General features: G+C 37.6%; 4 protein-coding genes and 1 long non-coding RNA gene across 6 annotated transcripts; all 5 read left to right on the top strand.

Moving 5' to 3' along the window:
* Positions 1-721: 721 nt before the first annotated feature.
* On the top strand, positions 722-2,105 carry LOC149041967 (uncharacterized). The gene is made up of 3 exons (XR_016188130.1): positions 722-864; positions 959-1,041; positions 1,722-2,105. It is a non-coding gene; the product is annotated as an uncharacterized LOC149041967 (long non-coding RNA).
* Positions 2,106-3,810: 1,705 nt separating this feature from the next.
* Positions 3,811-5,915, top strand: LOC149041966 (anti-lipopolysaccharide factor-like). Its single transcript, XM_089213252.1, has 3 exons — positions 3,811-3,894; positions 4,006-4,080; positions 5,404-5,915. Exons 2-3 carry the CDS (start codon positions 4,012-4,014, stop codon positions 5,602-5,604), a joined length of 270 nt encoding a protein of 89 aa, XP_089069378.1. The 5' UTR covers positions 3,811-3,894; positions 4,006-4,011; the 3' UTR covers positions 5,605-5,915.
* A 2,413-nt stretch (positions 5,916-8,328) lies between these two features.
* Positions 8,329-10,903, top strand: LOC149041965 (uncharacterized). Of its 2 annotated transcripts, none has more exons than XM_089213254.1 (3): positions 8,329-8,509; positions 8,712-8,786; positions 10,550-10,903. In XM_089213254.1, exons 2-3 carry the CDS (start codon positions 8,718-8,720, stop codon positions 10,748-10,750), a joined length of 270 nt encoding a protein of 89 aa, XP_089069380.1. In that variant the 5' UTR covers positions 8,329-8,509; positions 8,712-8,717; the 3' UTR covers positions 10,751-10,903. The 2 variants fall into 2 exon arrangements, with proteins under 2 accessions (XP_089069380.1, XP_089069379.1); XM_089213253.1 differs by lacking the exon at positions 8,329-8,509 and adding an exon at positions 8,512-8,600.
* A 1,887-nt stretch (positions 10,904-12,790) lies between these two features.
* On the top strand, positions 12,791-14,844 carry LOC113670953 (somatostatin receptor type 5). Its single transcript, XM_027187168.2, has 2 exons — positions 12,791-12,925; positions 13,463-14,844. Exon 2 carries the CDS (start codon positions 13,557-13,559, stop codon positions 14,655-14,657), a length of 1,101 nt encoding a protein of 366 aa, XP_027042969.2. The 5' UTR covers positions 12,791-12,925; positions 13,463-13,556; the 3' UTR covers positions 14,658-14,844.
* A 5,503-nt stretch (positions 14,845-20,347) lies between these two features.
* On the top strand, positions 20,348-25,400 carry LOC113665753 (uncharacterized). The gene is made up of 12 exons (XM_089213251.1): positions 20,348-20,448; positions 21,171-21,314; positions 21,521-21,595; positions 21,955-22,101; positions 22,561-22,660; positions 23,073-23,132; positions 23,552-23,710; positions 23,959-24,073; positions 24,273-24,401; positions 24,563-24,649; positions 25,136-25,197; positions 25,307-25,400. The coding sequence occupies exons 1-12, from the start codon at positions 20,443-20,445 to the stop codon at positions 25,336-25,338; spliced, it is 1,116 nt and encodes a 371-aa protein (XP_089069377.1). The 5' UTR covers positions 20,348-20,442; the 3' UTR covers positions 25,339-25,400.
* The last annotated feature ends 1,819 nt before the right edge of the window (positions 25,401-27,219 follow it).

Here is a 27,219-nt window from a genome sequence, read left to right as displayed (position 1 = left end):
CATGATTTAGGTAAAAAATATTTTAGGTTGAAAAGGAGAGGACACACACGAATTAAACAACTACAACAATAACAGACACTCAAATAAACATATGCTTAAAAGCAGCTTGAGAAAAATAAGAAAATAAAATAATAAATAAATGAATAGTCTGCAGTATATCAGACCATCAGTCATTTGTTATGGCGTGATTTGAGTTCTAATTTGTTTCAGTTTTTGTCTCACGTCATAGGTGAGAAAAAAAACATATTTTCAATCCAGTTTCAAGGGTTCTTATTTTGAAAGCTGTTGTTGCAGCGAGACTAGCTTGTTAGTGAATGGCAAAGCATGTGAAGATTAGACTACACGCCATTGCGAGGCATTCTGCACAGATCGCGCTTAAGAACGCAGTCAAGTTTACGAAGTCAAAAGTGTAAATATAGATCGCTTGTGCTATTAACAGAAGCGGTAGAATTTAAATTAACCTTAAAATGCAATCGATACAGCCAATCAGTGCGAAAGTAGAACATGATAAATTATGAGTCGTAAGCGGTAGGTAGAGTGTCACAAAGCGCAGGAGATGACTGGCTAATCATTTTTTTCAGGGAATTTATCATCAAATAAATTTTTTACCTGATTAAACGAAAGAAGAACGCAAATGGTGGCATTGGAGTATTTCATACTCGGCAAATTTTGGCCCTTTTTGTGGGGTCTTATGAAATTTAATCAAAGACTAGACATGTGATATTGCGTCATCAGAGGAGATCTGGGCTCTACAGGATGAGCTCATCCTTACTATATTATTTTAAAATACCTGGCAGTTACAGGAAGAAGTTAAATCCAACAGTTGAAAGGAGAGATTGAAACTGTAGTCGAATTCATCAAAAGGTATGTATATTTAATCCATCCAAAAGAAATAAAAAACATGTGTTCTACAACCACCTGATCGAAATTACGAGTGGATTTTCATCATTTTTTCCAGCCACGATGCCAAGTTTTGATGAATTCAATAAGTTGGCCGCTTGGCTAAAAAAACTCACGCTTGAGTACGGTGAAAGCGGACAGGTCAGTGCCTTACCTTAGTGACTGTATATCTAGAAAAAGTACTGAGTTATATTCATCCTTGTGTAAAAATTACACCTTAGCTCGAAAGCATAGAAAAGCTGGAGACGACAACAGAAAATACCAGCTTTTTAGTTGCATGAAAGATCTCCCTTGTGGTTCCTATAGTCAATATTTAGGAAAAATTTGAGTGATTTGCGTCAAAACTTTTCTACATCAGCAGTTGAGTTTTCCACGTCATTATGATGAAATTATATACTCAAAAGTGGCCCCCTTAAGGAGAAACAGTTTGGTTTTGGAAAAACTTTATTTTGAATCGCTCGGTTTACTTTTAGTTATTCCTTGTGGACCGATTCATATTCTGAATTTGTTTCCCTTTCGGACACAGGTCATGGACCAGAAAAAAACTCAAACTTCATTTTCTTTCCTCTTATTTCAATCGTGTTATCATATGCTCTATTTTTATTGCGCTCTTCGAGTTCCTTCCTTCATTTCCACTTTTCTTCAGAGTTACTACTTCACTTGGAACCAAATATTCAAATACATTTTAGTTAGTATTGTAGCTTTTTAGAGGCAAGTCATTAATCATCGAAGGGAAGGGGGGGGGAGGGGAGGGTCGGAAGGATTTTGGTTGTGTTACGTTAAAATTTACTGATTTATAACTTTTTAAATGCCTCGTTCAGGTTACTTACAAGGGTCGCGTGTTCAGCTTCAAAACAGAGAGAGAAACATTCACAGCAGGTAACTGGGCGTGTGACGGAGTGGCAACTGATGATGCCACTGGAATATGGGCGAAAGGAAGGCATTATTACACTGTACAACTCGCTCTTGAACACGGCGTCAAAGACCTGGTCCGGAAGCTCAAGCAAGAACATAAAATAGATCTTTATTGAAGCAACTAAACCAGTCTCTATTTTTGTTAAAACCGGTTGTGTCACCATGGATGTATTCATCTTAGCAGTATGGAATTTAAATGGGTCACAACAAATAAAGTTTTTTTAACATTTTTTATTTTTAACCGTCAGCTGCAATTAAGGATCGAAATAAAGGTTTTTCTTGGCCCTCAACACTCAAGCATTAATATACGTTTTCAAGCATATTCTCTATACTGTTCTTTATTCACTTCCTTCGATGTTGATAAGGAGAATTTGTTTAGCAATCGAAAGCTTCTCAATTTGGCAATCATTTACTTTATTCTCTTGACTTACTGTTTGATTCTGAAGAGATGATGTAAGGAGAAATTAGATGCTAGTCACTCTTCCAGGTTAAAGGGTTACAGTAACTTCTTATGCACGCCATCCATAGGCTGCGAATTATCGGATGGAGAGCTACAATCTATTTTTTTTTTTAGTGATCTCCGATGGAGTACTTACGTAAAACTTTCTACTCCCTTCTCCCTATGGAAACTTAAATGTGATGGAAACTGAAAAATCCCTTCGTTTTTGCTTAGCATATGTATATATATTCATTCTATGAAACGCCGCCTTAATCTCGTACCCAGATCCTGCCGTGCAACTGTAACTGACCGTGGAAGGTTCAGGTACGAGACGAATGCCGCCCGTGACTTTACTAAGAGATTGTACAGTACTAACTATCTATCGCCGGAGGGCTGAGAGAGGGGGTGTTTGCCGTTTGCCGGATGATTTTGGCTGTCACAATGAAACTTACCTGATCCTCTCCGAAGGCTCAGATTCCCAATTATTGAAAGTCTCCAGTCCCCCCTCTTTATATTCTGTTAGCGACGACCATCAGCACTTCCGTTTTCATTGTAAACATATGAATACAAAATACTCTTACTTCCTCCATCCCTCCTCCCCAGTCGATAAATAATTTCCCTAAATCGCTCAGGTGGAAGCAAAGTTATCACTTAATTGTGCCCTGGAATAAATGCCGTGCGTAATTAAACAAATGCAGCGTTTATTCGAGGGTTCTAAGAAAAAAATACTGCAAGAAAAACTCAGTAATTTCTCCTTCTTGCTTTTATGCTGTAAACGCAGTAAACTATGATCAGGTGATGTATTTTTCGCTTTCTGCACTTGGCATTTTACTATCTCAGTATCAGTAGCTATCCTGATAACAGTGGCTTTCATATACTCAGCCAAAGCTAGCGATAAAAATGTTTTTGAATGATAACATCACAGTTTGTCTGAAGCAGCGGGTGATCGAGGTATACCTTTTCATAAAGCCTGCGGGTTATTCCACACGATTTGGCAGCTGCTTATTGAGCGTAACAAGGCTGATTTTATTAGTTAAAGGAGGTAAGTTTCTAAAGAAACTATGTGTTGCGTCGGTGGTGGGTATAACAAGATAGTTTGGTTCTATCAACTGAGTTTATAAAGTTTTCGTGTTATTAGGTTTTGCTCAAAGTGCAAATGTGTTTAAGTTTAATGCAAAAAGCCTCATATTCCTTGGAGCTGTTTAGTTATATCGACTCACCAAATACCAAAAACTCGAGAAAAATTAAATAATTTTACCTTTTTTGTGCTACGAAAATGCCTTGGCCTTGTCTGCGGATTGATAGAGACCCCGAATACTTAAATGACTGAGAACCCCCGACTGGGCTTGTCTGATGTCAACTCATTTCATTCGTTGTTTTTTAGGGCCTTTCCCTATGAAGTCACAAAGGGCAATAAAACAATTATTTTGGGAAATACCTCCCATCGGGGATCATGCTGAGACCAACACATAAGATTTTTCACTGGGACTCATAAATGACCTCGCTGACGCCTGACGCTAAGTAATCGGAGAAGCACTGGGCTCTAGAGGTAGAAATTACATATATTTCTGAGAATTAAACAGTGATGTTTATTGCAAGAGTTGACTCGACAGACAAAGCTTCCTTTTTTTTAGATAAGGGTAAAATTGTATTGTGTGAATCTGTGAATTAGTCAGCCTGTCTAAAATTTTCGATCAACCGGAAGAAATGATGAACAAGGCTAACAAGTTGATGAATTTTATATTTCGCAGGCTATCATGGATGTTATAAAAGACATCGCACATTTGTATTCTTTCCTTCAAAGCGTCACTGGCAAGTCAGGGCAGGTAAGCGATGTCATGGCATTTTATTCAAGTTTTTTGCTTTAACCATCTGTTGCTGTTGATATTAGCCTGGACTAGCTTTACGTCGCTGTTTAGATCGGTTTTGAGTTAACGAAATGAAAATTACAACTCTCCCACTTTAAACGCATGCTTAAGCAAGATCGGAACGGTTGTTATCCAAGGATTCGATCATTACATCAAATTTTTTGTTTTAACGATCTGTTGCATTTGATATTGTTCAGGACTAGCTTTACGTCGCTGTTTAGATCGGTTTTGAGTTAACGAAATGAAAATTACAACTCTCCCACTTTAAACGCATGCTTAAGCAAGATCGGAACGGTTGTTATCAAAGGATTCGATCATTACATCAAATTTTTTGTTTTAAAGATCTGTTGCAATTGATATTATTCAGGACTAGCTTTACGTCGCTGTTTAGATCGGTTTTGAGTTAACGAAATGAAAATCACCACTGTCTCACCTTAAACGCACGTGCAAGATCAGAAAGATTCTTAATAGAAGGATTCGATCGCTGCATCGCGAAGTTTTCCATGAATGGACTTGTTAAAAAAATCATAAACACATAAATCAGTTCCGGTTGATGGTAACTTTGTTTAATTTTTTCTGATGTCATGACCTGGGAAAAACCCCTCTATTATTTTCTTGCTTTATTCTAGGAAATAGACCTTTGTGTTAATTATGCAAGATATGCGAAATGGACGCCAACGGCTAGAGTAGACTTGAAGGGAAAGTTATTCTCCATACATTAAACTTTAGCAAAGTCGCACAAACATCGATAACGAAATGTGGAATTCAAAACTAGTCAAATCCTCTCAATATATTATCAGTCTTCGATCCCTTTAAGCCAGTCACTTTACGTCCGTATTTGATTGTCTTCAAGTGGGATTCATCTCCTGCACAAAAGCTTTTTAAGAAATGAATCAAAATCTAATCGAGATCATGTTGAGCTTCGAAGGAGATCAACGAGAAAAAACTTGGAATTTTAAAAATCTTTAGTTTTTCTTTAAAGGCCTTTCTCTTGCCTCTATGAGAGAGAACCAAGAGAAAACTAGCTTTTAGAAGATGTTTTATCAAAACCCAACTTTTCCTCTGAGTTTTAAGATTGGACCTGGAAAAAAATATGGTAATGTTTGGACGGTAAAGTACGGGGATTACTTGCTTCTAAACCGTGAATGATTTTGGAGGGTATATGTAATAATGCAGACAAATACATTAGACGCGCTTAGAGGATTTCGAAATCAGCTGGTATTTAGCGAAGGACACTTTTGATTTCTTTTCATCATCATAATCAATTATCCTTCTGTTTAGCTCAATTTCAAGGGTCGTGTGATCGAATACAAGGCCGAAGGTCGAATTCATAAACTTAAGTGGGTGTATGACGGTACCGCCTGGGATGTGGAAAGTGGGACAAGTGTTGAAGCCAGACACTACAAAAGCACTCAGGGCGCTATTGAACACGCCGTCAAGAAGCTGATTGATGACCTCAAAGCCAAAGGAATACTGAGTTGAACGCAAATGAAACGCGTTTTTACGCCCTTTTTAACAGTCTCTTTCGCAACCGATCTATAAGATGTTACGCAATTTGTGACATCTCAGAGTATAAATGTGAAAGGCATTAGAATTCGTTAATTTTTGTTTTTTCTAGTACATATATTGTCTAATAGATTTAAAAGTAATGTTGCGGCAAGCACCATGTCAATTATAAGCTAGAAAATATATACTAGTTTGTAAAAGAAAAAGAAGTTGTCATAGACATTTTGGATGGAGTGCCAATATGTTTGGAAAATTCCAAAAACAAGTAAAAGACTTGTTGAAGCTTTCGTCATCTCCCATATTCAGTGAACCTGCTATAAACTTCACTATCACTTTAAACTTTGCAACCCTCCAGATCTGAAGGCCGGTTTACTAACGTACAATAGGATCTTACATTTCTTTTACCAAACGTGATTTCGGTGTTATATCCAAGTTTTATCACTCTGTTAAATAATGGTTTTTGTAATTCTCACTACAGTCAAATCTGTATTGAGTGGTCACCCTTGGGGATTGATAAAATAACCTCATAAAAACAGGTTCTACAGTAGAGGGGTAATATACAGTGGCGGATGTAGGGGAGGGGCCTGTGCCCCCTTTATTTTGAGTAAAATAAAAAAGAATCTTAGGAGGAAGAAAAGCCGACAGGGCAAGCGACAAAAAACCGGGGTTCCCCCCTTAGCTCAAGGTCTGGATCCGCCTCTGATATATATAAAACAACTAAAAATGCCATTCTATGCCATTATTGGCCACTTATGAACAAACACTTGCCCAAAAATACTACTAACATTGATTTCGGGAGAGAAACATGGATTTAATTTTATTTGAAAAATGATTCTTAGTTTTAATTGAGTGGTTCCTTTTTAAATGATTGTTCAACATGGGTGAAAGACAATACAAAAAGGCCGCTGGGATTCACCCAAAGGTGACCACATTGCTTAATAGAGGTGGACATAAGCGACCGCTTAATACATGATGGCCGAACAGGTGCGACTGTATTACTCTGTTGAAAGAAAAATGACATTTTTGCGAGGTGACACTCCCTTGAAAACAGCCTCCTTGTCATTCTACCTCCAGACCCACCCTACCCCCCTCCCTCTTTCTTTCTGAACTTATTTATCTCTCGATTCCGTGCGATCTTCCCCATACTCCTAAGGTTGACAACACGCATGCTCACTAGTTCATGTTAATGTTAATTTATCATCCAGTTCCTCAAGGTCGTTTAAAATGGTTTCGTTGATAGAACGATGCTCTCTGTCCACCTTTTATTACACTCTAATATCAATATGCATATTCTCCGTAATGTTTACTGTACATTACTAAAGAGGCGACAAGGACAATCTCTTGAAAACAAAATAAGGGCTTCTTTAGTTGGTGATCATTTCATAGATTCTTGTGAACTTCACATGTTTGATTCCGAGGGGTCAATGGGTTGAAAAGATGATGACAGCTTACTACCAACTACAGGCAAACAGATGGAAAAGCGTAGAAACTAAAAATCGGTGTTTCAAAATAAGAAAATTAAACATGTTGAACCATTTCAAGGTTACGGGTGGGTCACAGAAAATTATTATTAAAGCGAGTACTTTGAGCTGATTACTATAAAACTATATAATACCAGCTTTTTAGTTGTATGAAAGATCTCCCTTGTGGTTTCTATAGTCAATATTTAGAAAAAATTTGAGTGGTCTGCGTCAAAATGTTGCTACATCAGCAGTTGAGTTTTCCACGTGATTATGATATAATTATATACTCAAAAGTGGCCCCCTACTCCCTTCTCCCTGTGGAAACTTAAATGTGATGGAAACTGAAAAATCCCTTCGTTTTTGCTTAGCATATACATATATATATTCATTCTATGAAACGTCGCCTTAATCTCGTACCCAGATCCTGCCGTGCAACTGTAACTGACCGTGAAAGGTTCAGGTACGAGACGAATGCCGCCCGTGACTTTACTAAGAGATTGTACAGTACTAACTATCTATCGCCGGAGGGCTGAGAGGGGGGGTGTTTGCCGTTTGCCGGATGATTTTGGCTGTCACAATGAAATTTACCTGATCCTCTCCGAAGGCTCAGATTCCCAATTATTGAAAGTCTCCAGTCCCCCCTCTTTATATTCTGTTAGCGACGACCATCAGCACTTCCGTTTTCATTGTAAACATATGAATACAAAATACTCTTACTTCCTCCATCCCTCCTCCCCAGTCGATAAATAATTTCCCTAAATCGCTCAGGTGGAAGCAAAGTTATCACTTAATTGTGCCCTGGAATAAATGCCGTGCGTAATTAAACAAATGCAGCGTTTATTCGAGGGTTCTAAGAAAAAAATACTGCAAGAAAAACTCAGTAATTTCTCCTTCTTGCTTTTATGCTATAAACGCAGTAAACTATGATCAGGTGATGTATTTTTCGCTTTCTGCACTTGGCATTTTACTATCTCAGTATCAGTAGCTATCCTGTTAAAGTTTTCGTTTATTAGGTTTTGCTCAAAGTGCAAAGGTGATTAAGTTTGATGGGAAAAGCCTCATACTCCCTAGAGCTGTTTAGTTATATCGACTCACCAAACACCAAAAACGCAAGAAAAATTAAATAATTTTTCCTCTTTTTTTTCAACGAAAATGCCTTGGCCTTGTTTGCGGAGTGATAGAGACCCCGGATACTTGAATGACTGAGAACCCCCGACTGGGCTTGTCTAATGTCAACTCATTTCATTCGTTGTTTTTTAGGGTCTTTCCCTATGAAGTCACAAAGGGCAATAAAACAGTTATTTTGGGAAATACCTCCCATCGGGGATCATGCTGAGACCAACACATAATATTTTTCACTGGGACTCATAAATGACCTCTCTTACGCTAAGTCATCGGAGAAGCACTGGGCTCTAGAGGTAGAAATTACATATATTTCTGAGATTAACAGAGTGATGTTTATTGCAAGAGTTGACTCGACATACAAAGCTTCCTTTTTTTTACATAAGGGTAAAATTGTATTTTGTGAGTCTGTGAATGAGTCAATCTGTCCAAAATTTTCGATCAACCGGAAGAAATGATGAACAAGGCTAACAAGTTGATAAATTTTATATTTTGCAGGCCATCATGAATATTATTGAAGACATCGCACATTTGCATTCTTTCCTTCAAAGCGTCGCTGGCGCGTCAGGGCAGGTAAGCGATGTCGTGGTATTTTATTCAAGTTTTTTGTTTTAACCATCTGTTGCTGTTGATGTTAACCTGGATTAGCTTTATGTCGCTGTTTAGATCAGTTTTGAGCTAACGAAATGAAAATCACCACCCTCTCACCTTAAATGCATGCTTAAGCAAGATCGAAACGGTTGTTATCAAAGGATTCGATCATTACGTCAAATTTTTTGTTTTAACGATCTGTTGCAGTTGATATTGTTCAGGGCTAGCTTTACGTCGCTGTTTAGATCGGTTTTGAGTTAACGTAAATGAAAATTATCACTCTCACTTTAAACGCACGCGAAAGATCGGAAAGATTCTTAATCGAAGGATTTGATCACTGCATCGCAAAGTTTTCCATGAATGGACTTGTTAGCAAAATCATAAAAACTGTACATTAAACTGCACCGAAGGCAGTAAAGAAAAAAGCAGGTTTGTCAATTAAAGTACGTTTATTTAAGTCAGTTCCGTTTGATGGCAAGTTTGTTTTACATTTTCTGATGTCATGACCTGGAAAAATCCCTCTTTCATTTTCTTGGTATTTTCGAAACTGTTGTAATAGCTACAAGTATCTTATTCTAGGAAATAGACCTTTGTGTTAATTATACAAGATAAGCGAAATTGACGCCAACGGCTAGAGTAGACTTGAAGGGGAAATTATTCTCCATGAATTAAAATTTCGCAAAGTCGCACAAACCTCGATATCTAAATGTGGAAAATCAAACTAGTCAAATCTTCTCAATATATTATCAGTCTTCGATCCCTTTAAGCCAGTCACTTTACGTGTTCGTCCGTATTTGATTGTCTTCATGTGGGATTCATCTCCTGCACAAAAGCATTTTACGAAATGAATCAAAATCTGATCGAGATCATGTTTAGCTTCGAACTAGAACAAACTTGGGAAAAGAAGCTGTTAAAGAAATCTTATAACATTTTGATTCTCTCGCTGGCCATCACTGATGCGTTGACCGGTATTTGCTTGGTTACTAACCCTGCTTATCAATAAAGGGCAAAATTACTGAGCGCTGATTGGTTGAGAGAGAGGGCATTTTTTCTTAATCGAGGGCATTTTTAGTAATCAAGAGAGGGCATGATTACCTGTTAATGATTGGCTAATCCGTTGCATAGCAACCGTTCGTTATCTTGAAATTTGTTAAAAATAGACTGCGCGCGTGATTTTCCTTCGTATAAATTTTTCCCTTTATTGATAAACAAGTAATCCCATGAGACCTCGTACTATTAAGGATTAATTGCACTTGAGTTTTCAAAATTTTCCAAATTGCCCTCGTTGCTTTGCGACTCGGGCAATTTTGGAAAATTTTGAAAACTCTCGTGCAATTAATCCTTAATAGTACTTGGCCTCGTGTGATTACCTATACTTATATCTATGGTGATTTGTTTTCCTACCCAAAAAGCCCCGCTCTGGGAGAGATATTCTGCCGGTTTATATGGAGCCGTTTTACTGCATGACTATGACCAAGAGAACTAAGAGAAAACTGGTTTTTAAAAGATGTTTTATCAAAACCAAAATTTTTCTTCGGAGTTTTAAGATTGGACCTGAAAAAAATATGACGATGTTTTGATGGAAAAGTTCGGGTATTAGTTGCTTCTAAATCGTGGATGATTTTGGAGGGCAATGATGCAGACAAATACCGTAGACGCGCTTAGAGGATTTCGAAATCAGCCGGTATTGAGCGAAGGAGACTTGATTTCTTTTCATCATCATAATCAATTATCCTTCTGTTTAGCTCAAGTTCAAGGATCGTGTGATCGAATACAGAGCTGAAGGTCGAATTCATAAACTTGAGTGGGTGTATGACGGTACCGCCAGGGATGTGAAGAGTGAAACAAGTGTTGAAGCCAGACACTACCAAAGCACTCAAGGCGCTATTGAACACGCCATCAAGAAGCTGATTGATGACCTCAAAGCCAAAGGAATACTGAATTGAACGCAAATGAAACGCGTTTTTTACGCCCTTTGTAACAATCTCTTTCGCAACCGATCTATAAGATGTCACGCAATTTGTGACATCTCAGAGTATGGATGAGAAAGACACTAGCATCCGTTAATTTTTGTTTTTTCCAGTACATATATTGTCTAATAGATTTTAAAAGTAATGTTGCGGCAGGCACCATGTCAATTATAAGCTAGAAAATATATAATGGGATTGTCTTGTTTATGAAATGTGGTACATAAGAACAATAAGGCCCAATTTAAACACCCAGAGCGATTCCATTAGGGCTAAACTCTTTGTTTAACTTTTAACGCTTTGTAATTTATTCACCGCTTCATTATATATATACTCGATTTTATTATTTTAGTTTACTTGATAATGACGTTCTGGAAACGTCGAAACGTCGTGTCATGTTTTATAATATTTTATCGCAGATTTTTATTGTCAAATGTTTTACCAAATCTTTACTTATTCGAAAATATATAATAGTTTGTAAAAGAAGAAGAAATTGTTATGGACATTTTGGATGGAATGCCAATATGTTTGGAAAACTCCAAAAACAAATAAAAGACTTGTTGAAGCTTACGTCATCTTCTATATTCAGACAACCTGCTATAAACTTCATTATCACTTTAAACTTTGCAACCCTCCAGATCTGAAGGCCGGTTTACTAACGTGCAATACGACCTTACATTTCTTTTACCAAACGTGATTTTGGTGTTATATCCAAGTTTTATCACTCTGTTAAATAATGATTTTTGTAATTCTCACTACAGCCAAATCTGTATTGAGTGGTCACCCTTGGGGATTGATGGAATAACCTCATAAAAACAGGCTCCACAGAAGAGGGGTAATATACAGTGGCGGATCTAGGGGAGGGGCATGGGCCTCCTTTATTTTGGTTAAAATAAGAAAGAATCTCAGGATCTACCTATCAATATGCATATTCTCCGTAATGTTTTCTGCACATTACTAAACTGGCGACAAGGATAATTTGTTGAAAACAAAATAAGGGCTTCTTTAGTTGGTGATCATTTCATATATTCTTGTGAGCTCCATGTTTGACTCCTGAGGGTCAGTGGGTTAAAAAAATGATGACAGCTTACTACCAATTACAGAGAAGCAGATGGAAAAGCGTAGGAACTACGAATTGGTGTTTCAAAGTAAGGAAATTAAGCATGTTGAACAACTTTAAGATTACGGATGGATCACAGAAAATTATTATTAACGCGAGTACTTTGAGCTGATCCCTATAAAACTATATATCACTTTAAAGCTTATAGACTACAGAATTCGATAATTTTCTTTTTTTATCACAATTATCACAAAGATCACAATTGAGGAGACAGAGAAAACTACTCATGTGTCTTCCCCATGATACATTTGTACGTGCTTGTATTTTATTGTTTCGGCAAACAATGTTTGGGAAGTGAATCAGCAATTATTGTGCTAAAAAAAACCGTATGGCTGATTGTTGATTGAAGTCTACTTCAAGAGTTATGAGCTTTTCAAGTTTGAGTGGGCAATTTTCATAGCTGGCCTTCACACTCTTCTTCATATCTCAAAAAATGTTTCAAAAATCAACATTCGGCCAAAAGGGTTTTTTTCTTCAACTTTTGATACTACTCTGTGCCAACTTAATTGTGTAACACACGGGGATCCATTTTCAAGTTTTGACTGACTAGAAAAAGAAAAAACTCAATATTTGATATATTTTCATTCACTTTGAAGACATAATAAAGCGATTGAGTGAAGTGATTTTTTTTTTAAATGTTTTATTTTTAGAACAATTATAAAAATTATTTAAGTCAATTGTCTGAGCACGGAATATTGCATGTTTGCTTTAACTGAAGTATCATTACGTAATAAGACAAAGGATTAACAGTGAGAAAGACTTCCTCCTCAAAATCTGTGGAAACAAGGCTAAGGATGTCAATCAACCCTCCTTTTGTGCTGCTCTTGAATCTTCTTTTATTCAACCAAAACTCGCCGTTTTTTATTCTCGCTTACCCACTTGATAATTGTATTTACGTCTCGTGACTGGGTTCTCGAGTGTCTTGTGACTGAAAACTGTCTGTATGGTTGCTTTCAGTAGATTTATTTAGAAACTTGGAAATTTTGTTGCTCAAAGATCGCATAACTGGCGTATGGTACATTGCTGGACTGCAGGTAAGTTTCTTACGCCGCATTCACACGAGCAAAGCATGTTTAGAGAATGAAATTTATCAATGGAAACCAAAAAAACAAAAAACAAAAAACGAATTTTATAAGGGTTTTCAAGTAATCACTAGATTATATTTTCATTTTGCTAAATTTTTACATCAGAGCCAGCCGGATGAACTTCTTTGAGAAGGAGAAACAAAACAAAAAACAGTTTTAAATCGTGTTTCGCCAAAAAAACTGTAAAACATGTTTTAGCTTTGGTGTGAACAGGGTATTAGTTACTTTTGTAGGATGTATAAATTTTTCTCCGTAAGCAAACTTAATGTAACAAAGTTTCTGGTCGGAAAAAACATTTTAACGTTTTTGATCATTTAATTGGGATTTTATTCTTTTTTTCTTATCGCGATTGATCAGTCTTTGAATGCCAAACTTTTAAAAATACGGAAAACAAATGCACTCACTTTTTTTGTTCTTAAAATAAAATTTTGGAGCGAATTTCCTCAACTTTATTTTACTTGAACTGTTTTATCATATGTGAAATAGGAGATCCGCAAGGTATCACAGTCTACCGCCGTTCAAAACAAAGCGAGTGGCTTCGATGTTCTAACCAAGGTTTGCGTCTAAACAACGGTTACAGATGAATTCAACTTGGAACAATTCCTCTCTGGAAGCAACGTCTGAAGCCTCTTCCTTGAGCAGTAGTGTTGGAAACATAAGCCCCATTCATCGAGCTGTTTACTCTGTTGTTTCCACGTTTGCATTTTTTGGAAACACACTTGTTATTCTAGTCTTCGTTTGGGAAAAGAAGCTGTTAAAGAAATCTTACAACATTTTGATTCTCTCGCTGGCCGTCGCTGATGCGTCGATCGGTATTTGCTTGGTTACTAACCCTGCTTATATCTATGGTAATTTGTTTCCCTACCCGGAAAGCCCCGTTCTGGGAGAGTTATTCTGCCGGTTTATATGGAGCCGTTTTCTTCTTTTCCACTTGGTGATGTTCTCAACATACATTTGTCTGGGTTTGTCCGCTGACCGTTGGTTTGCTGTCGTAAAACCTTTCAGTTACTGCATGACTATGACCAAGAGAACGGTTCTTAGCTACATCCTTGTATCTTGGGTGTGTTCTCTCGCTACTGTGAGTACGGCCGTTATTGAAACAGTGTACCTCCCATCTTCCAGGAGAATGTGTGAGTATCGAATCTTGGCGCCAGGCTCCACCTTTCGTGTCCTACTGGCTGTCTTTCAAATTACCATGATGACCTTCTTCCCTTGCCTCGCCATGATTGCGCTCTATATCCACATGGTGAGAATGGTTATGACATCAGCAGTGACGTCACAGGCGAGTAAGGCTAAACTTCGCGGGAAAATGACACGGATGATTGGTTTTGTTTGTTTTGTTTCCACGATCTGCCTCACACCGAATCAGATAACTGCCCTTTTGGTGTTTGCAGGAAAAATGAGACCGGACTCTGAAGAACACCACGCTGTGGCATTTCTTACTTTTGCCACTAGCTGTGTGAATCCTGTTGTCTACGGACTGAGCAACAAAAACTACCGCCGGAGCTACAAGAAGATTCTGTTCCTCATGTGCCCCAGAATTCTCACCCAGAGGGCAGAGCAAGAAAACGTGATTGATATGGTCAACAGATGGCACAAGGTAGAGCCCACTCCTAACTCTGTAGATGAAAATCAGAACACTACGAAACAAGCAAAGATAATGGTTTCAAATGAACATTAAATTGAAGTCCTCACGATAATAAGATTGAACCAGGAACACGCGGTACTTCTGCTTAGAACTCAGTTGTGTGTCATTTTAGCGTTCATGAATTTGTTTAGTCGTTTGTCTTTCTCTCATCAATAGTTGTTCAAAGGGGTTGTGGTTATTGGCGTCCCTTGGTAAGAATGAAAGTTTCTTATGATTGCCATCGTTTTGTGAATTTTTTTTTGTCACACACTAACAAGCCTTTGATAAGCAAAGAGACTTGTTTTTTAACTAATTGATCGTATAAGTAACCATTACGGAAATCCAGAGCTAGAAACCACTCTTACTTGCTTTTTCTCTGTGAAAATGTATTGGTTTGACTAGCAACTCAAAGCTTCTAGTCTAATCTTTTCTTGGTTTAAGTGGCGATCTCTGTATGAGCGGTCCTAGGCATTTCGCATCAGAAAAAAGTTTTTCCTCAAACTTTGCCCATTAAACTATCTTTGGTAGTAAGTAAATAAAACCACATTGGTTTCTGGAAATACGTTATAAAATTTTTCGAGAGCTCTTAACAATCAAAGCTGTAAAAGGCCCTTTTTTGACATCTTGCGAAAATTTCAAAGGTTGACAAGCTCGCTCCTCGTAACACACTACTTGCAGCACGAAAACGTTTGTATTCCTAAATTGTGTGATATATGAGGGATTTGGAAAGTATTTCAATCTTTATATGAGTGTATTTAGAGGTTTCGCCATAATTTATTTGAAAAAAACACCCGTTAGACATCTTTCTAAAGTGGTCAAAAGTATTCTTTCTTTCTTGGGTGATATTCCTCAAGTCCAGACCGGACCATTAAAAATTTTGGTTGATTTCTTCTATTTAGATGTTTGAAAACATAGAAATGTAAAAACATCTTGCACTTATTTGTTATTTCCTTCGCCATAGCGACTTCAAACTTTTGGTAATTTTGCTTGCGTGACAGCAGAATTATGCAAATTAGTCTGTTAAGCAAACTCCGACCATTCATCATCAGTAGCTTCACAAATCTTAGATTTTAACTACTTCAAAAAGAAAATATAGTAGGACCGAGCTTTTAGAACACACTGGTTGATACTGTAAACATTTCAAACGGCTAAAATCTGGCAAATTATTCTGTCTCGTGACCAAAAAGGTATCGAATATCATAATGATGAATGAGCGTTCAGTCAACGTTTTATTGAGAAACTCTTTTGGAAAATTAGTTTCTGTTCTTTTATATTTGACTTAAGAGAGCTTAAGCTATTCAAATCTGTATGAAAATTTCAAACACTACAGCTGCCCTTTTCTCTGACGAATTGTAAACAAACGTCACGTGGTAAGCCGGCATCATCATGATTTAAAGAAGCGTGGGCTGAGTTGATATGACAGGCTTCCAAATATAGGCGCTGGTGGGTGGTAACGTCGATTAGTGGTAATAGTTTTAGACTTGTCCCACCCAATTATTTGGTTGGTAAGACATATGTGCTCCGACAAAGCTGAATTTTCTTTTCTACGAAAGAAGACCACTTTTTGATGCTCTTTCAAACGTGTACCAAACTGACGTTTGGTCTGTCTGATCTACTCGTGATCGCAGTCATTGCCCTCAGGTTTGGGGCATATTTTCGTTAAACCTCAGAACCCTGTCACGGAAGAACGGTGAACCGACGCTATTAATTCTATTCCGTGACAGGCTTTCAAACAAAGGCGCTTGTGGTAACGTCGATTCTCCTGATAATTTTAGACTTGTCCAGCCCAATTGTAGGGTTGGTGTGGCATATGTGCTCAGACAAAGCTGAATTTTCTTTTCTGCAAAAGAACGCCACTTTTTGGTGCTCTTTCATACATGTACCAAACTGACGTTTGGTCTGTCCGATGCACTCGTGATCACAGTCATTGCACGGAATAGAATAGATAGCGTCGGATCATTGTTCTTTCGTGACAGGACCCTCATGTTTGGGGCACATTTTCGCTAAACCTAAGAATCCTGTCACGAAAGAACAACCAACGGACGCTATTTACTCTATTCCGTGCCAGGCCTCCAAACAAAGGCGCTGGTGGTAATGTCAATTAGTGGTTATAATTTTAGACTTATCCCACCCAATTGTATGATTGGTTGACAGGATCCTTATGTTTAAATAATTTCCATCGCCGCTGGCGACGACATCTCTCCTTTGAGGTGGTATATTTTCAAACGTCGTAATTTGTTTATTAAATACGTGAACAAGTATAAAGAAAGGCTTTACTGAAAATACTTAAATGAGCTATTTCATGGCTAATTTTGTAATATTTCGAGACCATTATGCGATGACGATTTTACGATAGACCTTACGCAAGGAAAGAAGGTTTTTCGGTATTTTGATAACATAATTCGTGGTAATTCCGCGGAAAAGCCATTATCTCTCGCCAAAATCCCTCTTTGGACGTTCAAACAATCTTTCTCCATGCGTTCCTCTCCAGCGAGTTGCAATGTTTGCCCCGTGGCGATCCCAGAAATCTGTGCGCAAACGTAAGGATCCGATTACTGACAACTCCTTCATTAAGGAATACAAAAGTTTTCTTGCTGCATGTAGTGTGTTACGCAATATCGAAGCTAGTGTCATTTTGGCTCCTTGTCAGCGGTATGGTCGCCAAATAACCTCTCGGAGACTCGATTAATTCAATTTTTTGATTGGTTTATAGGAAAACGATAGACTCTACATAGGAAGTGTGATTTACGGAAGGGATCGATCGGGCCGGAAGTGAAGCATTAACAGTGATAAATTTGAATTGTTTTTACTGTTGTTACTGTTGCTGTTGTTTTTTTTTTGCGTGGAAGTTTTCATTTGTAAACTGCCTGTCGATGTGTGAGAAAACATCCAGCCAAAGCCGCTGCATACTGCAATGGCGGGAAGCTGTTCTTCATGGAACGATGGATTGCTGTCGTTGATGTCAAAGACGTGTAATTAGAAATAAACCATCATAGTAATTTGTTTTAAGTGAAAAGCAGAAGGGAAAGAATTGTAGAGGTCTTGCGAGCGTACGGAAATGTACTAATGTAAAAGAGTTCGACATCAGAATAGCATGATAGTATTCAGTATCAAGGAAGAAATCGAGAAGGCTAAATATATAAGGAAATCGCGAAGAAAAGGGTCGCATTCTTAAAAAACAGAAATGAGGTCTGTCGCCCTCCAAAGCCCTTCTCAGGCCACAGTTTCACTATCTGCGTTACCGCTAGTAAACTACTCAAAAGATCCGTTATACCCACGACTCGGGTACAAGGAGACACTCCCGATGGAAACACGGAGGTAATCGTTTCATATTTATCCATGAATCTTGCGACACATTAAATCCTCTTTTTCAATCACCTATACTTTAACACTAATTTAACCAAGCAGTCAACAGGGACTGAAATACTTGAGATAGCTGGCCATAGAAATGCTGAGGTCCTTAAGTATGAAGGTTTTACACGATGCTACATTTACAGCTGGTTTGCATTATAATAAGCATTTTTTTTACAATTACAATATACATATCTGTCATTCAAAATTCCGTGTCAATATATTTGTGTATTTGTGTTCAATTAACTATGATCAGAAACATTCAACAGAATTTAATACATTCAAAATGAAACTGTTTACCAATATATGGAGAATTACATTCTGTTTATATTTAGTTGACAAAACATGCAAATATCGAGTTAAGAAAGGATGATGCGTACATATTTTGGGTTGCATCGCAGACAACCCCTCCAAAAGTAAAACTTATTATATTGTTGTAGGAATTCTCTGGAATCTAAACCAATCGCTTCTTAAGTTTGTCATTATTCCTTTTTCATTTCCTCTAAGCCCAATTTTCTTTAAGCAGATAACACTGCTGCACTTATGGTTTCTCAAAGTCCATCTTCACTAACTATTAATAGCTTGCTATCGATTTACCACACGCGGGAACCTGGAAACAGCGTAAAAGCTACGTTAAAGGCCCATTACTTATCCCTTTTTCTTTCACTTCCAAACCTCCAGGAGCACCAGAAGGTGCTCTGGATAAAATCTCGGTATTTTCTTCTGGTTTGTAAATTACATTTTCGATTAATTACGATGAGTCGTAAGTTCACGTACAGAAAATTAAGTTATGTTCTTTTCTTCTTCCGCCGGCGTAAAGAACCGTGTGCTCTGTTTTGAGCACGCGCAGAAGTCAACCGGAGGCAATAGCTTAACCATGTAGACATGCGCAGTTAAAACCGGAATCCTACGATTTCTGGGATAAAAATTCGATTCTCCCAGAGGTCATTATTTAATGAGCATAACGATGTCGCAAGAGGTCAAAAAGGGGCTTTTACAGCTTTGATTATTGAGAACTGTCATAAAAATTTTTTTGACGTATTTCCAGAAACCAATGTGGCCTTATTTACTTACTACCCAAGATAGTTTATTGTGCAAAGTTTGTGGCAAAAATTTTTTCCGATGCGAAATGCCCAGGACCGCTCTTATAGAGATCGCCAATTAACTTTTTCAAAAGCATATGTGGAAGATCAGGCTTAGCGTACATAATAATTTAACCATTCAAGCTACGATCAGTTCAACTGGATGAAGATTAAATTTAATACAGCAAATTAAGGTAAAACAACACAATTATTCAACACAAGAGGCAGTAGTGTTATAAGATCAAACGACTCAAAATTTAAGGGTCTCACAGGGTTGTTCTCTATCGTTCCCTGAAATAAAATGATTAATATAACTTGTGAAAATATGCCGTTGTTTCAGAGAAAATAAAATTAATTGATTGCTGGTAAGGTCGGATCAGTCCATGTACCTGCTCGTGCACATTAGCGCTGAAGAACAAAAGGGCCGATCCAAGACCGGCAGAACTGCCCACAATGTCTGATCTGGGTTGTCTTTGTTTGAACACTTCTTTTTTCGCCCTGATCTCTCCTCCACGAGACTGTAACGGTGGTTTGCTTAAAGGGGATCGGGGACTAGGTGGATATGCTGCCAGGCACCCCTCTCAGAATCAGTGATAGTCCTATGGGGCGTGATAACGAATAGCATGATCTTTGGTAATCGATAACGAAGCCTTTTAAAGACTTGACCCACCCGGTCGCATCGCGCCTTGAGGGGTTAGACAGCGGGTCACTGCTGCGTGAAACTGCATAAAGGTATCAGTGAAACGTTCAACATTCGAAGAATAATTTACGTAGCTTCATTATATTTCGCCATCAGTTAAGACGGTAAATAGTCCAGAATAGACATTTTTAAGTACTTTGACAACTAGGCGGTACCTATTGCTTGAAAAAAAAACAGACAAACCAATAAATAAACCTCAAACGAATCGAGAAACAATTTCTCAAGCGTGCCGCGCAGAGGCGGTAACAAAGAAGCACATAGACATATAGACAGAACGACATGCAGACAGACGGAAAGACAGACGTTTTGGTGCTGCTTCTTGTTTTGTTTTCTTTGTTGTTGCTGTTGTTGCTGTTTTTAACTTTGCGCGCGCGCATGACTTTCAATCAAACTTAAAGCATATCACCTCGTTACTCCGCTTAGGATATCAGTCAGGCTTCCATTTTGGTCTTAACTATTCTACACTTATTGATAATAAGAAAGAAATTTTAATTCCGGAAAACACAAAACTTTCCATTCAACCAATCATCCAATTATTGCTCACATTTCGAATATTTACTTTCGCTAAAAAAGAACACGTCATCAATCTGTTACGACAGCGTGACGAAACTAATTGAAACAGATTAATTTCTCCGCTTACCTAAGCATTACAGCTTTATTGTCGGAAAAAGAAAATCGCGCTAGAAATCTACCATAGGCCTCATTCATGGAGGTATGTAATGTCTGTTTCTTCTGGTCCTCAGAATTTCTTCTAGAATGAAACAATATGATTTCAGATGTTTTGTAGCGTTAGTTTCCCGACGCAGTTAAGAAAGGTTAGACATTTAAAGTTTATCGAAAAAGTCCAGTTTGTTTGTTTTTTTTTGTTTCGCGAAAACGTTCGGAGAAAACTCTCTTTAAGGACTCCTTTTGAGAAAACTCGCAGTCAAAAACTTGAATATGCCAGGAGACCAATAACAGATTTACCAGCACGCAACAGTGTTTTACGCTCTGAAAATAGTTGGCACTCTGTTTTTGGCGTTAATTTCAAAACTTTGGATGAATGTTTTATATTTAAACAGACATAATTTTAGAGTCGTGATTCCAAAAATGACTTTACAGCCTTCTTGAGTAAAATGTACACTTGCTCGAAAAAGGAAATCAACCATATTCACTATGTTGTTTGGTTGGAGGAGGGCGTTGTCTACTCTAAGAGTCCATTACCTTTTAAACGGGTTTTAACGGATCTTGTAACTGCTGTCACTTCTCTGAAATCTTTTGGTTTAGAAAAAAGGAGAGGAAAAAAAAACAAGCTCACAGTTTAATAAGATTATTGCTTGCACATACCTAATAATTATTGACTCTTAGCCTGGAGAGGCTAGAGATTCCACCCTGTTTGGAACTGCTGTCCGACATATGCAATCGTTATCATATAAGCCTCCTAATTATTCACAGCCTTCAGAAGAAAACGGTTCGGTCGTCTCGGTCAAGTCCTATGTTTCAGCATTGTGTCCGACGGATAATCCGAAACGAACAAATAGTCAAAGACTTTCTACCGAAGAATATGCCAGTAAAGAGCCTGGAAAAGCATCCATTGAGGTAGGACTGTAGCAGAAGGCAATAGTTTATCTGGATATTATAATAACCTTGTGAGACGTTTGAACCTCAACACGAGACCATCATGTTGTTTTCGTGAGTCTTTTCAGGAATTAATTCCGTTTACGGTACTGGAACAGTGGATTGTAAACCATCTTACATTGATGTTAAGGAAATTTAATTTATGTAGATGTTCTTTTTTTTTATAGAATTTTGCCGCCGCAGACGATTGCCTCGATACAGTTGAAAACTCGGCAGAGCCTCGTCCCTTTTCACCTGAAGAGGTCTGTAAGAAGCTCTATCCAATCGAAACAGTTTTTAGGCGTAATAATCTATTGAAATCAATCTGCATTTACGACTTTTAGTCTAAACCGGGTATCTGAAGCACGTAAATGCAGCACATGTTATAATTAACTACCAAAGCAATGGTATCTACTAAAGAGATAAAAAGAGCCATAGAGATTTTTATGAACCCGTGCAAAGATTCTGCAGGCGAAATATTACAACAGGAAACTTTATTTTCTTCAGTAAATATCATGTGAAGATCTGTTGTAGGTGTGGCTGCTTCTAGTTTTCTAGCTATAACTGGTTCTCCTCTGGCGAATCTGCGGCTCAGTTTGACATTTTTTTTGTTATTCCTTAGAAGAAGAACAGTCCTGCAAAACAGGATAATATGGTGAACAATTTTCCTGATGCGGAGCCAAGCACTTCGTTTGGTATGGCAATTTTCTCCAACCTAATGGCGTGGAGAGTGAAGGATGAAACATCAGAGGACGACAAAAGTTCTGAGGTAAGACATATATTACCTCACACAGTCCAACACCTTACATATTCCTCCTCTAGAAGTGAAAGGATGAGACCTTGCGCGTTTACTCTAAATATACACACGAGGATTCAGTAATCGCTTCTAGAGACGCACCAGAAAAGGCTGAGCGCGCTTAGCCCTCTATCGATATTGTATAAATAAATGCTACTGTATCAATATTCTCTCGTAAGCTAAGGTGATGGGATAAAATAATTGTAGCTTGAACAGTACGAGGGCTGATGACCTAAATAGCAATCGTTTACAATAAAGAACAAAGTTTCGGAGTTACAAATTTGGCAGAAACCCTTCAATTTCACAAGTTTTTATCTCGGCCTGGGTACAGCCTCCTTTACATTAAGCATCGTAAACATGCTTTAAAATACTTCATTGAAACATCCTCCGTCAAAAACATTAACACCTGTAACATTTACTGTTGTTTATCAGGGACAATCAGATGACGATTGCGCCAAGCAACAAAGCAACAGAAAATATCCACTGTCTTTTCTAGACAAAAACGTTGTGGAACCGTTGGAAATTGGGCCTTGTAAGTCCTAAAAGTAGGGGAAGCGACGCACGCAACAAGGCTTTACACCTTATAAAAGTCACATACACTAGTAAATTGCCTATTACGGTCATGTGTTTTTTAAAAGATTGGATTCGATTTCAAAACGGTAAAGGGGTAATCTAAGCAGGGCGGGCAAAGCGAAGCTAAGTGAGGCAAGGCTATAACAACTTACATATACGTCAAAAATCAATATAAGTCATAAAATAAATCCTTTGTTGCATGGTGTAGCCACCTCCAATGTCATTATGTGGAGGTTTCGTTCTACTGGTCATTTTTACGCCTCGTGTATCGTACATGATGAGTAACCTCGTCCTTTGTCCTTTTTCTTTATCTAAATATTCAAAGTAACTTATTTACATATCTTATACATATTTTCCCCCAATATTTTTAGCCCGGAAAGGAAAGTGGCCGACATATAAATGTGGAAGCTCAAACCTGGACGGAGGAAGTCGTAAGTTTTATATAAAGCTAATAAGAAGAACTGATGTGTTTGTTATTTGCTGTTAGTTTAACCGGAGTCAATTGGTCGGAAGCCTTATTGGTTGTTTTAAGTGTTGTCCTGCATCTGATTGGTTAAAACAGTGTGGCGAGTTTCCCTGACCAATCACACAGCGTTGTATATTCAATGGAATTTGCAGATCACTTTCGACACTCTTGTTCTATGTTCACCGGGCTAGATCTTTTTTTTTTCAATCTGAAAACGATTGCAATTAGACGTGTGAAAATATTTTAAACTTGGTGATTAATTACAATAGTATGTAGCATTTGTTTGGTTTCATTTAAGCTACTTTCCGTTAAGAAAACATACCTATCTTTTGAATTGGGTTTCTCCACAGAGAAAACAAAACTAAAAGCTATTCTTGATTTAAGCATTTAAAAACAAGGAGCCATTCGCAACACCGGTGACTACATCTGCGCAGGAAAGCCCCGGCAGTGATAACGCACAGGATGACCAAGTCACGGAAGAGATCCCATTTGACAGGGAGGTTCCAGAGTCCAATCAATATGAAGACGCCTTATATCGTCTGGGTACTGATTCATTTATCATTTAAGCTCAAGACTGTATAAAGCTTTAGGGTTTCATACTGATTTTTAAAACCAAGGCCAGAATATTTATTTGCAACTGCCTTATTTTGGCTTTTTTGGTTTATTTTTGATGGCACTCCAGGATGAAATGAAATGATGCTATCACGCGTCAGTAAGGTCTTAGACTTGTGCGCTGTATGCCTCTCAGTTTTGATGTAAATACACGTAATTTCTCTTCTTTTTTTTTATAGGAGTTAAAACGGAAGACGGCAAAGATATCATCTTTATAGATACAGATAAACTTCCGAAGAAAGAACATTTAAAAAATAAGAAGGAATTCAAACAGGCCGTGAGAGAATTCATCTCGTAAGTATCAAAATCATATAAGCTCAGTCTTAAGCGCAAGAAAATGTATAGTGAAACAATTACTGAATTCGGATTTCTCGTGCTATCATGAATTATCAAATCTCGTGTCCGATTAGCCTCTTTCCAACCGGCTCTATGTTGCATCGTGTAATATGTTTGCACAACGGTTACCAACAATAGAATGTCTTTTTTTTTGCAGATACCTTGAAGCTTTTATCCTCACGTACGTGGACACGCATCACTTTTTGATTGTCGTTCATGGCGGCAGTGAAAAATGCACCATCAAGGATGAGCTGAGAACAAAAATTTATGAAAAACTAAAGACCGGGTAATCCAAATGATTTTGATAAGCAAGCAAACATGATATAGATTCTTTGACGTCAGGATTCTGTTTTCTCTCTCAGGAGTCAGTGAGAAGTCAAACAATGGAAGATAAATTCCATATCTACTTGCACCTATGTATTATTCTCTCTTTCTTTTCCTTTTCAGCTTCCTGGATCGCTTGTCTAAATGCATCATCTTCAAACCACAAAGGAAACTGAAGGCACTTGGTCTTTTCCTCCGTCCATTTCTCAAGTGAGTGTAAATATTTGTTGTATCCGTTTTGAAAAAAATTTAGATAAAGAAGGATTTTACAAGCAAAAAAGACACAATTATTTCATATGCAAAGTTATTCAGAGACGAAATAATACAATTAGTAATGTTAGCAGGACTAAGTGGAATCCAGTTCGGTTTGTAATCATACGAGTGATAACAAAATTGGACGAACGCGATGAGTACGATTACTTACAACCAAATTGGACGACATGAAGTCTTACCATAAATTAATAATAACAATTAAAATTTCTGAGAGAAGAAGAAAAGCCTAGGAATGAAAGAAAGGGAACTTTGCATTAATCGACTGACAAAAGAGGGGGGGATTGTTTAATGTCGCTCTTGATTTAAACTACAAAATTGGAAGGTGATTGGCTGATTGAAACCTCCCTCCTGCCCAGCGCTTAACAATTAAGCTCTCCTGTCCTCTCCTGATCTTACTCTGAAATTTTTTGATTGTTTTTGCAGTAGAGAAATGAAGCAAAGGATTGCTATGACAACGTCCAAAAGGTACCTTCATGATATCCAAGGTGAGACTTAGAACAGGGTGGTAATCAATGTATAGATATCTAAAATACATGCTCGAATAAAGAGAAAAATCACTAGTTGTGGTAATTTTTTTCTGCCATTTGTTTGCAGGTATACCGGATTTTGTCACCAAACACCTTTAACTTTACCATGAGTTGCAAGTTTGAAACAAGAAACGTAAAAAAAAAGACAAAAAAAAAAACAACGGTTAAGCAAAACAAACAAATAAATGACCAAAATTATTATTAGCTAAGAGCTCTAAAAAAAAAAGGAGAACAAAGAACAAGCAAGCAAAAAAAAAAAGAAAAGTCTATCAGACTTGAAAGAAAAAAGTGCTAAGAGCACAAGTAAATTCAAAGCAAAATATATCAAAAGAGTTTAAAAAAAATAATTGCTAAAGAAAAAACAGAAAAAAAAATTTAACACAGCAAAGAAAATAAACGAATAAAATAAACAAAATTAAAAAAACACAAAATAAACAAATAAAACAGAAAATAAGCAAAATATGAAGAAAACAGAACAACACAATGACATGAGTAAGATAGAAATGGCAAATAAGTCATTTCGACAACATTAACAACAGACAGGATCCGAAAGTCAAGTACTAAAGCACGAAAGTAACCTTTGTAACCTTTAATGCTTAGCCTTATTTAATAAAATGTTAATAGCACTGAGTCTGTTGAGTCTCTCCTTTGAGCTTCTTGCGAGTTTTTGATGTCCTTGTACAATATTGCCTCACTTCGTGATCGAGTCCGGCCCCAAGGCGTTTATGAAGACAGAAAAACTTCAATTGTTCACCCGTTTCCAGTTTCCTTCTTATGTATCGTTCAAATCCAAGCTTCAATATCCCAAATGCCCAACCCACCCAACTTTTTCGTAAAAGGCAAATTCTACAACCGTGACTTTCTACCCCTCGAGCAAATCTCCGCTGGAAAGACATGACACTTTCGGTTCAAATTCCCTACCCCAGCCAGGCAAAGGCACAAATTCCCTAGCCCTTGAACACGGACGACGGTCAAACGCCAGTGGGTTTCCCGTGAGACGTTGAGATGAGAGATTGTCTTGAACTGTTTTTAACTTTGCGCGTGCGCATGATTGTCAATAAAACTTAAAGCAAATCACATCATTACCCCGCGAAGGATATCAGCCAGGCTTCCATTTTGGTCTTAACACTTATTGATAATAATTAAGAAATTTTGATTTAGAAAACACGAAACTTTCCACTCATCTAAAACCCAATTAATGGTCACATCTAGAATAATTATTATCGCTGAAAAAGGCAAGTCATCATTATATGTCTCGACAGCATGAAGAAACTAGTCGAAACAAATTACACTTTCGTCGCATATTTAAGCAGTACAGCTTTACTGTCGTAAAAAGAAAATCGCGATAGAAATCTACCATTGGCAAGCTGTTTCATGGAGGTATGTGATGTCTGTTTCTTCTGGTCGTCAAGAATGAATCAATATAATTTCAGATGTTTTGTAGCGTTAGTTTCCCAACCCAGATAAGTTAATTTCACCATTTGAAGTTTATCGATAACGTCTTATTTTTTGTTTGTTTGGTGGAAATGTTTGGAGACAAATTCCAAGAACTCACGTTGAAAACTCGCACTTCAAAACTTGAACAGGCCAGGAGACCAAAAACAGCAATTGTGTTTTACGCTCCGAAAATAGTTGGACCAACCCTCAGCCGGTAAATAAACCGTATGATTTAGGGCTTTAGATACGGCAAGATCTTCCATAAACTGAGCAATTTTTGAGCGAGTAAATGGTAGTTAAAATAGAGGTGATGCAAATTAAAGGGAGATGCTTCACCGAAACATTTCCAATTCGTGTAATGATAAAGTTTATTTAAAAGGCTTCCAAACAAACTTTGAAACATTTTTATACAAGTATCTGTCACAATCTGACACCTGTCAATTAGAGAGCACGTAGGAAAAAAAAAAGCGCAACAAAAACAACAAAACTAGTTTGGCAAGAACTATCACGACAATGTTTTCCTCAAAAATAGTCAATAATCTA

This window comes from Pocillopora damicornis, chromosome 7, assembly GCF_964200805.1.
Source record: "Pocillopora damicornis chromosome 7, jaPocDami1.2, whole genome shotgun sequence".
Lineage (NCBI taxonomy): Eukaryota > Metazoa > Cnidaria > Anthozoa > Scleractinia > Pocilloporidae > Pocillopora > Pocillopora damicornis.
This window is presented reverse-complemented; position numbering and strand designations above follow the sequence as displayed.